At 31.9% G+C, this 11922-nt stretch overlaps 1 protein-coding gene across 1 annotated transcript in view; it reads left to right on the top strand.

Annotated features, from left to right (window-relative positions):
- LOC119661815 (ceramide synthase 6-like) overlaps positions 1 to 9741 on the top strand; it is a 128656-nt gene extending 118915 nt beyond the window's left edge. Inside the window, exons 6-7 of the mRNA XM_038071315.1 lie at positions 9371 to 9515; positions 9703 to 9741. Coding sequence (XP_037927243.1) covers positions 9371 to 9515; positions 9703 to 9741 — 184 coding nt within the window. The remainder of the gene's footprint in view (positions 1 to 9370; positions 9516 to 9702) is intronic.
- Positions 9742 to 11922: the final 2181 nt, after the last annotated feature.

Here is an 11922-nt window from a genome sequence, read left to right as displayed (position 1 = left end):
TTTGCAATACATCAGGTGAATCCGCAAGTAGAACCACATCGTCAGCATACAAAAGCACTTTTATATTAGTTGAGTTAATAGGTAGTCCACCCGTTAAAAAGTCATGCAGATCATTTAAGTATAGGGAGAACAAAATCGGGCTGAGCAGACATCCTTGTTTTACACCTTGAGTAACTTTAAATGAAGAAGATATAAGATTACCGTCCCTTACGCAACTGCGCTGGTGTTCGAGTATAATTTCATCAGTGTGCTCAAAAACTTATGAGACAAACCTAAAGAAGCTAATTTGAAAAATAAGGCATTCCTGGGTATAATGTCAAATGCACATGAAAAATCCACAAAAAAGGCATATGTTTTTTTATTGTTACTTAAATTTAATTGTATAATAGAAGTTAGATTAAAAATATCAACAGTTGAGTAAGATCTCCGGAATCCAGCTTGGTATTCATTTAATATATTATTGAGCTCAACCCAGCTATTCATACGCGAAAGTAGTATACCAGTAAATATTTTATATATAGAGTCCAGCAATGATAATCCACGATAATTAGTAACTATATTGGGATCTCCTTTTTTAAACATGGGTTAAATTATCGATTTTAAAAACCAAGAAGGTATGACACCGTGAAGAAATATATAATTATATAGCGTAAGTAACTCGTTAAGGAAACCAACAGGAGCATTTTTGTAGAACTCATAAGGAATGCTGTCGTTACCTGAAGCTTTGTTAGATTTGGTGTTTGCAAGCACAAGCTGGAGTTCACGAAATTCAAAAGGAGAATCAAGGAAAGGATTGAGAAAAGGCGGAAGACACCAAGAGATAACCAAGAGATGAATACGAAAGTCTTCACATTGTAAAGAATTAGCTACTTTGAGACGACTGTTTTTCAAATTTTTTGCTAGATTCCACCAGTCAGAAGCATTTTTAACAGTATTAAGTGCTTCAATATTTTTTAATTGCCATTGAAGTTTTTTATTACGGCAGAGGTATTCATATCGAGATCTGAGTACAAAGTAAGAAGTACGATGGGTATCCAGATTGTATTTTCGAACTAAATTAAGAAAATGAAACATATTTTTTCTAAGTTCATGACACTGGCTATCAAACCATTCATTTTTTGGGTCAAAACGCTTTTTCAAAGTCTGGTTTCCCCACGCATCGCGAACTTTTTCAAGGAACATATCCAATTTAACATCAATCTGTATGTTAGAACTTATATAATCAGAACAAGTAGTCATTTCTAGCCGTTCTCTGTATCTACCTGCCAACGCTTCTTTCCAACGCATTTTTTTCGGAACTTGTACGTTATTCGGAATTACTTCCAAACTTGATGGAAAACGGAATTCAATAACCAGCGGCATGTGATCAGAGTATGATTTGTAAAGAACATGTAAAGAGCTTACGTATCTAAGTAACTGAAATGAACAGATACAGAAATCAACAACAGTTGACCCATTTGGACCCACATATGTAAATTCTCCATCTTCATCACCTCGACACCTGCCGTTAATTATAACACCACCGATGTCCTCCAGAAAGCCTAGAAGTTTTCTTCCCTTGGTATCAAGTTTCACATCTTTTGATACTCTTCTTACCGCAATAAGTGGAGAATCAGATAATAAATTACCATCAACTACTTGATTATCTGCTACATGGGCATTTAAGTCGCCAACAATACAGTAAACGGGTTTATTAAAATCGTTTAAAAATTGTTCCAGCTTAGAAAAATCTTCCTCCCATTTTGTGCAATTTAAATAACGTGGAATAAAGAAACAGTCAACTTTGTTAGCACAAGAATATAGTACAACATTATCACCAAAGTTAAGAAATTTAAAAGAATATATCTTCTCTAAACATTTTTTATACCCATAAAGACAACCACCACTCGCTCTACCAGCATTATGAATTTTAGACGTTCCCACCCAGCACAATATATAATCTTGAAAGAAATAAGTAAAGCAAATGTCGTCTATGCACGTTACTACGTTATCTAGGTTTTTTAACACATCATTCATAACTCTTTGAAACGCTTGTGCGGCATTGCATAGACCAAAAGTCATTACGTTAAATTCATATAAACTGAATGGGGTTTTTATTGCTGTCTTAAGCCTATCTTATTCGGCGATTGAAATTTTATTGTATGCTTTTTCTAGGTCGATAGTTGAAAAAATTTTTTTATTGCGTAATATACGGGTGAAGTCGTGTATGTGAGGAATTGGGTATCGGTCTGGCAGTGTTGTGAAATTGAGTTTTCTGTAGTTTCCACACGGTCACCATTTATCATCCTTCTTCGCTGCTAAATGTAACGGGCTTACACAGTTGCTGTCACTTGGTCTGCAAATTTCTTGTTTTATCATAAATTCGAATTCCTTTTTCGCTATTTCGTATTTCTCCGGATTTAATCGCCGGGGTTTTGTAAATATTGGTTGTCTTCTTGTGACAATTTCATGCTGGACCAATATGACTTTCCGTACTATTTTATTTAACGTAACTAGTTCAGTTATTTCTTTAAAGTCTTTTAGCTGCGTCAACAGTACTTAGTTTTATGCAGTGCGCCTTCTTTATACCCGCTATCTGGAGGCCTATGATGCCGTCGCAAATTCTTTTATTTTTAAGGTCCACTATTAGACTAAAGTTGTTAAGAAATTCTGCTCCAATTATTGGGTGATTCACGTCTGCAATTAGGAACTCCTACTGGAACTGTCTACGCAATCCTAAATTGACTTGCATTAATTTTGTTCCATATTTGCTAATTTTCGTTCCGTTCGCCGCATACAGGCAGAACTGCTTGGCGATTGCATTGGCGGTTTGCATATTTTTTGGTAATATTGAACTCCAGTGTCTATAAAGTAGCTTAAATTTGCATCTTTATCTTTGAAGAATAGACGGCATGTTTGACCTTTTGCCACTTCATCCGTCCTCTATCGCGAATTTTAACACTACTTCTTTCTCTTTTGTTTACTTGAATGGTCAGATATTTTACCATCCTTTTAAGTTCTTTTATTTCTTCCTTTATCTCGATTAATTCGTCTGGGCTATGTTGTACTGCATATACCGTTCCTGTATCTTGAATTTCGACTATTTTTTCCGTCCACTGTGCTGAATCACCTTCTAACGTTGCTACTATCGATGTAACTGCCGTTGGTAATCTCTGAAGCCATAACGATTTTATTACGTCATCTCCCATTGAATTGCCGGCCATTTCTTTCATCTTTTTTAACAGTTGCGTTGGCTTCATATCAACTCTGTTATTAATTTGCGCAGCCTTTTATGTTCGGATTCAGTGAATTCGTTCATTAACCGCTTTTTTATTGTCTCGTACTTTAATGTTGCAGGTGGGTCTCGAATTACATCGACTATGCACCCTGTAATGATCAATTTTTTTGGCCTTTGTCAAAACAAAATTGATCTTACAGTTTTTTCATATATATATTTTTTTTATATTCATCTTTATTCTGATAAATAAATAAAAAAAATTTTATTAAACACTGTCAACAAACATAAGTATAAAAGATCTCAAAACAAAAAAAAACAAATAACAACGGGAGAAATAACATGTTGACTTGTGTTTACATTTTCGTTTTCGCCAAAGCTGAGAGTGCACCTTAAAATCGCAAGGTGAGAAAAAAAAGAGGGGAAAGTTGAGTTCGATGGCCAGAGGAGAAAAAAACGGAGTCGCAAAAAAAACAGTTTGGTTGCTTTGGAAGTCGCGTGGCTTTTTTGTTATGAGGCAGTACGGTTGATACTCCGCGGCGGATGGTGAGTAAAAAAGATAAAGTGAACTACAAACTGCAGATTCTTAGTAAAAATAGAAAGTGAACTACAAACGGCGGACTCATAATAAAAATATAAAGTGAACTAAAAACGGCGGATTCTTAGTGAACTACAAACGTAATAAACGAAAACATTTAAATAATGGAATAAAATCAAGTGTATAGTTGGTGACTCCAAGCCCTGTATTGTGTTAATTTTTTTTACACTGAGGAAGGGGTATTTTGAGCTGCATTTGGTAGATTCATTTCATCGATAAGAAACTGGTGGTCTTACAAAGGAAGCCAACCACATTTTAAAACGGTCAATTATCTTCGGGTGTTGTTGGCGTTCAGCGGCAGATGTATGTAGCAGCAGCAAAGAATTTCACATCATGTGTTTATATTATGTATATAACATATATAATATCAATTGTCATTTTTTTTTGAATATAATTTTTTTTGTTTATATAATTAATTGAATTTTGTATATATAAATACCTATATAAAGTATATTACAGGCATTGTATTATTTATGTTATTACTTAGTATTGTATTAGGTTTTTTTTTTTTTTTGAAATATATCTAGTGTGTAATAATGAAGCATATACTATATAAACTGTGTTATTTATTTTATTAGTTTTCTCTTTGGGAATCTCTTGAATTGTTTATTCTTAGTTTAAATAGATACCATATATTTTATTTTTGTACTGAACCCTGGTATACGCTGAGTATACCCCGGCCGTAGAAAGGGCTGGAAAGGTCGTTACAACTCTAAGTACTTTGGTTGTAGCCCTGCCACCACGTGGTCAAATTTTGTTCTGTCCCTTACTATGCCGGCGTTTCGAAATTGCGCCTCCATTTGTAAAAAATAAAGGTCCGGTTGTTCTTGCGAGAAAGTTAACGACTTTATCGACACTCGATATACCTCTTTGGGTGAGCAGCTTTCACCCTCTGCTGGAAAAAAATCCTCAGCCTGGTTATTCATTCTTAACACTGTTCACTCGCGAGGTCACCAATGTAATTATACCTTTATGTTAATATTAAACAATGAATTAAATTCCGATGTTTTTACTTCTCAATTACCAACTGTATAAAATTATATATTTTTATTTTAAAATTTGTTTTCTTAGTTTACTAAAAACTTCTGTTAAATTGATTTCTTGAATGTGTACTGCGTTATCACCACAAGGTTATACAGGAGTATCCCGAACCGACAAACAGCGACGAAGTAAGGAGATATATAGCCTTTTGCAACTATTATAGAACATTCATCAAAAACTTTGCATCTATAGCAAAACCTTTAAATCAATTACTAAAAAAGAACAAAATATTTGAATGGAATGCAGATTGTAATACTGGTTTTGAAACACTTAAATCCATATTAATAAGTCCACCAATTCTTAAGAAGCCAGACTTCCATAAACCATTTATCATAACCACAGATGCTACAGACTATGCACTTGGTGCAGTCCTTTCGCAAGGCGAAATTGGTTCTGATTTGCCTACATGTTATGCAAGAAAAGCCTTACAAAAGCACGACTTAAATAAACCAGTTATTGAATAGGAACTTCTTGCTATACATTGGGCAATAAACTACTTTCGACCATACGTATATGGTAAACAATTCTATGTTATCACTGATCATAGACCCCCTTATCTCTTTATTCATTCATAAAAATCCTTCTTCAAAAATGACTAGGATTCGCGTAGATTTGTCTGACTAAGACTTTGAAATAATATTCAAGAAAGGAAAAATCAACACCAATGCAGGGGCTTTATCAAGGATTAAAATATATTCTGATACTCTGAAAGTACTGATACCAATAAATTATGACAAGATGTCCAACCACAAGCTAAATAATCCGCATGAAGATGAAATTTTAAAACTTATAAAAGAAAAAGCTCTAGAATATATAGCCACTCGTAGCAAAACAAAAGACGCGACCTCTGCAAATACACTATTAGATGCCACTGAGCCTGAACACAAATGCCACTGAGCCTGATCAACTCTGTTGTTGGGATTGTACTTCTATAAGTGACATAAGAGGACTGAGAAAACTGCAGTTCAAAAATAAAGAAAAATTGAAAAACAATAAAAATCCATCTATATATAACGACGATAAAGAAGTTGTCATATAGTTAGGCGATATACCTCCGAAGCCGATTTCGATTATGGTTACGCTTATAGCTCAAGTTGAAAAGCTAAATATATTACAGTTAGTATTATCAGACAACGATAAAATATTTGAATCCATGGATAAAAAAGAATTTAAAGATAAAATAAATAAGTTGCAACGAGAGAATAAAAACAAGGAGAAATTAGTAATAGTGCTATACAAGAAGCCAGAAAACGTAGCGAATACAACAAAGAAATATAGATTAATTGAAGAATTTCATAGTAATCCTATTAGCGAACATCTAGAAATACGAAAAACACTCATTAAATTAAAACAAAGGTTGTTTCAAAAAATAAAACAAATGGTACACAAATTCATTCATTGTGAATAATGCCAAAAGAATAAACAAATCGGGTACAACAGAGTAGAACTCCAAATTACTACAACTCCACATTCAGCATTCGAGACTGTACAAATTGATACAGTGGGACCACTTCGACCATCAAACGGTTACAGATATGTATAAACAATGCAATGAGAACTAAGTAGATTTGTCATAGCACACCGTATAGTAACCAAAGATGCTAAAAGTGTTGTCACAACATTAGTGGAACAGCTGATACTAAAATTCGGTACATTTAAAACTCTAAACTCTGATAGAGGTACAGAATTTCTAAACGAATTAATGACTAGAGTAACAGAATTAATGGATATTAAACAAACATTCTCAACACCCTATCATCACGAAACAGTTGGTATAATAGAAAGAAATCATAGAGTACTAAATGAATACTTATTAAATTTCGTTAACGATGACAACTGGGATAAGTGGATAACGCACTATACATTCGCGTATAATACCACATGGGGCGTATAATACGTCGACACTGAATATACATCACACGAACTAGTGTTCGGGATATTACCTTCGCTACCAGGTGAAAAATTGAATGACACAAAATAAATTTCAATCTAGCTATCCCTTGTAATGATATGATATTTTTGTTGTATAGTTGTTAGATTTTTATATACCTTAATTAAAACGACTTTACATTTCGCTCGTCATATCAAGACTGATTTTTATTTTCATTTTTCTTCTTAAAACTAACATTGTTTCTTACAACTAATTTCCAATAGAATCTTATGTAAGGATTCTATTGGTTGAACCTTGAATTTACTTCCGTCTAATTGGTTAACCCAAATTAGACGTATATAATGTTTTATAAAAATAACTTATATACATTTATTAGTTATAATGGTCTTCTATTTCACAGTGGCACACATCTGGTAACCAAGTGTATTGAGTGCAAATCATATTGCTTGCATTATCGCTTGCAATATGATCTGTGAAATACTTAACACAAATTCATGTGTTGAGCTTGCCGCTATCCAAATTGTCAAATGCATATTGGAATAATTAAATATTCATACAAATACACCCTTAATAATGCGAGAAATCTAACCATAGAAATTAAAAAACAAAAGACATCCAGAATCATAAAATAATAGCAATCCAACTAAAGTAAAGATGATAGGTGATGAAATATTAGTAAAAGCACAGAAAAGGTACAGACGAAAAGGTACAAGTCCATACACAGGTCAATATGAAGTAATAGATATACAGGGTAGCAATGTTGTAATTAAAAACGGCAATGAAACAAAAACATTACTTAAAAATAACACAAAATTATTTCAAATATAAAATTAAAAAAAAAACAGAGATTATTCCTATAGCTTAGTAAATTAATTTTAACTTTAATTTCACTTAATTTCATTAAATTATAAATATGTCATATAACGAATATTTTATTTCAATATAAAAAAAATAAAGGAAGGAAAAAGTCACACGGGGCCATATCTGGGGAGTACGGTGCTTGGTTGATGATATTGGTGGAGTTTTTGGCCAAAAACTGCGACACAACCAACGCTGTGTGAGCCGGTGCGTTATATTGGTGTAACATCCATGAGTTTTCCTTTCATAAATCTAGCCTCTTTTTGCTAATGGCCTCACGCAAACGACGCATAACGGCAAAATAATACTCCTTATTGACCGTTTGACCATTTGGAAGGAATTCATAGTGCACCACCCTACGAATATCAAAGAAAACAGTCAGCATAACCTTGATTTTGGACCGACTTTGGCGTTCTCTTTTCGGTTTCGGCTCACCTTCGAAGCACCGTTCGGTCGATTGTTGTTTGGTGGGCATATTAAATTTATAGACCCCTGTCTCATCACTAGTTATGATGCATGCGATGAATGTGGGGTCACTATCTGCGTCGGAAATCATCTCTTTGGCCACATCACAACGACGCTTTTTTTGAATGAAATTCAGCTCTTTTGCCACCAACCGAGAAGCGACGCATTTTAAACCTAAAACATCAGTTAAAATGTGTTTGGCCGATCCATATGAGATGCCCAACAACACTGCAATCTCTCTAATCGATTCACAACGATTTTCCAACACGATCTGCTTCGCCGATTCACTATTTTCTTCAGATACAGATGTTGTTGAACGGCCAGGTATCTCAGCATAGTCCAAGCTTGTACGACCGTCTTTAAATCTTTTAAACCATTCGTATACTCGTGGTTGCGACAAACACAAATCACCAAAGGCCTTTTTTAACATTTTCAACGTTTCGGCACCTATGAATCCATTTGCAACACAAAATTTGATGCACGCATTTGATGTTCTAATTTTTAATCCATTATAAATATCTGCACACGGAAATTTTTCGACTTCTTTTATTTCTAAAAATAAAAAAAATTTAGAGAACGGATAAGCGCGGGAATTCAAAAATTAAAATTCTCTTACTTTTTTGATCACAAGTAATGTAATACAGCAATGTAATATAAATATCATTATACAAGAACATTATGCAACTAAATGTAAACTAAAAATTTTATATCAAATATATATAAGAATATTACAATGCATGATGCGCGGTAATTAGCATGTGACACATTTACCCAAAAAAAAAATCCCACTGAAAAATTTTACGAGTTATGTAATTCGACTCGTTTTTTATCATTTCTCTATGACAAATATTCTGCCGCATAATTTATTACTTCATTATTCTGCCGCATAATTTATTACTTACGTTAATTTGAACATGGATGTTTAAAAAAATCTGTATATTAAAATTAGTACAGTAGTAATACAAATATATGGACTCAGATTTTGTAGAAGTGAATTACCATTTATATGCATATTTTTGAACACGTTTGTTTCTTTATTATTGTTATGATTTCTTTACAGAAATTATAACGTAATATAAGTTATAGTAAAAATAAATTGTACAGTTTTATTTTATTGTTTATTTATTTTATTGCCAACTTAACGTGTTTTAAAAAAATAAGTTTGTTTTAGTAGTTTCTGATTATAACAAAGTTATGACTAAGCCTAAGATCGAATACTTCAATATTAAATATTTCCTTTTACATAATGATTTTATAATTTAATGGTCGTATATATATTTTATTTTTTATATATTGATTATAGCTCTTCTGTCGAAGCACCTAAAATTTTACCAATGTTTCCGGCTTACTACATATTTAACAGCTTACTGATAATGCTGCTCATATTACATTTATTTTGGACATATATGATTATTAAAATCGTTTTGGATTCCCTGCAAAAAGGCTTGGTAAGAATTTTTTGTGATAATTAAGTTTAATTTATGATTTTTCTTGTCATTGGCTATTGTGCCTTTGACAAATTAAAAGTTGCAATAAATACTAATTTTATTTTTTAAACCTTTACTTTATAGCAGCACTTTATTAAATACTAAAATAACTTATATTTTTATTAAAAATTATATTATACATATACAGTATACAGAGACACAAGTAAAACATTATAAACTTTATTAAAAATATTAGTTGTGGAGTAGCCGTGTAAGTTAGCTAATTGATTCTATTTAAATTTGTGTTGTTGTCACCTGTTACTCTATTTAGAGTAATTATTGGGAAAGTATCTTCCTCTATTGAAAGTAAAAGTGAATGACATGGGGTTAATCTTAAAACTCCATTACATTATACATTTTTATAAAGAAAAAAATTTGTTTTAAATTAATTGATGATATGTGATATGTACTTTAGACTGATTTGAAGATAGGCTTCCATGATTTTGGATTTCATTTATTCAAAATTAATTTACATTAAATAAATGTATTTTCTGAAGGAACTTAGATAGACTAGAGTCAGACTTATGTGTCTATATGATGAAACTAATGTTAGATCTCTGTCTTATTTGTGAATGATCTACACATTAGGAAAATACTTAAATTGAAAAATGTGACATAAATTATTGTCAGTAAAATTGGTTTTGTGACCTGACACTTTCTTTAAATATTTCATTGAAATCGAGCATCGTTGATTGTTGTGTGAGTGCCAACAACTTGACTACAAAGCTTTTGTGAAAATGGTTAATAGCATATTAGCTACTATTTTAGAATTAATACAACTTATTCAATCCGAATTTACTAGATACATTTTTTTCGTTTTCTTTGCCTTAATTATTGTCAGTACGATGAATTCCAGTCGCTTAAACTATAAATGTCTATCGATTCAACCATCCTATATGGTATATTGCCTGATACATGACAGTTAATCAAGCTGCGCATTTTATACGAATTGAGAATAAAATTGTACATATTTTTAATTATTGTTTTAGTTAATGGAATCTAAACGAAAATGATATGTCTGAATTCATTAAATATAAAAGTGAACTACATTTATTTTAATTATGAAAGATAGAATAGCAAACCATTCCAAGTAACACAGAATATATTAAAAACACATTTAGTGAATATAATCTTCATGCAACTAGAGCTCTATTTGTAAGTGCATGATTTAAAAAGAAACTGCATATTTGCTGACTCGTGGCATGAAAACTTGTTATGAATTCAAAAATTATAATTAATTCCAGTTTATTTAAACTGCAGTAATTTGCAAAATAATTTTAATAACTTATATGATCTATTGGTGGAAGCTTAGAATGAAGATGTGATAACAACAGGTAATTTCAATGAACGAATAGGCGAAAAGCAATGTTTGAAATTAAGCCCAAGTATGCAAAGGTGTGAAATATTTGATCACAAAGAAACAATGCATCCGTTGTAGACAGAAATTGCAAACAATTTCTAGAATTTTGAAACTCATTTGGTATTTGGTGTTAAAAGCCTCACTGAAAGCGATGGAAAGGACGTTTATGAGAGGTTTAGCAATGTCAACGATAGTTTATTGTTCTGTGAAAGTAGTGTGGTTAGAAAAAAAGAAAGTAGTAGCACTTTTAAGTGTTACTACTTTCATGATATAATTTGATCATCAATCAAGAAAAATTATGATTTCCAATATCCTATGCAGTTTAGAGCAAAACGTTTTGGACTGAAGTTAAAACAATAAATCGAGCAGATCACATCAAAAGGATTAAATTAAACTCCAAAGCTTTGGCTGCTGAACTTGAAAATTTTGAAAACAAAATTCCAATTGAGTATACTAGATTGATTATTATGTTAAATAAAAAAATAAATGAATAGATAAATGTATGCAATATACATTTTAATACCATTCACTACTATAATCATAATATGAATCCCTTAAAGCTATGTACATCCTCTAAAAGATAAAAGGATAACAGTTTTTAAGCAATTTTTATTATATACTACTGTATTACTGAGTTTTTGGCTGTAATTTTACACAGTAAATAATAAAACATGGAGAAAAATGGAACAAATTAATTAAAAAGTCTTAATTATAAAGTCTTTTTTACAGCAATTAAAAAGTCTTATTAAACTTTTGTCTTAAGGATAATAAATATTTCATTTTCGAATATACACTGTACACACAAAGAAAAGGGATGCCGATGGGTTATTATGGAAGAGTTATTAGAAAAGCAGATAAAATTGATAAAACTCTAAGAATATTGATTAACTTCCACAAATTTGCTATGGATGAAGAAACAAATAATATTTCTTGGTGTGGAAGTCGAAACAGCCCTTGCTTCACATTGTATTTCTACACACCGTGAGCCGGATTTAGAAAATGTGAAAA

Source organism: Teleopsis dalmanni, chromosome 1 (assembly GCF_002237135.1).
Source record: "Teleopsis dalmanni isolate 2A chromosome 1, ASM223713v2, whole genome shotgun sequence".
In the NCBI taxonomy this organism is placed as follows: Eukaryota; Metazoa; Arthropoda; class Insecta; order Diptera; family Diopsidae; genus Teleopsis; species Teleopsis dalmanni.
Note: the sequence above shows the minus strand (reverse complement) of the source record. Positions and strands in the feature narration are given on the sequence as shown.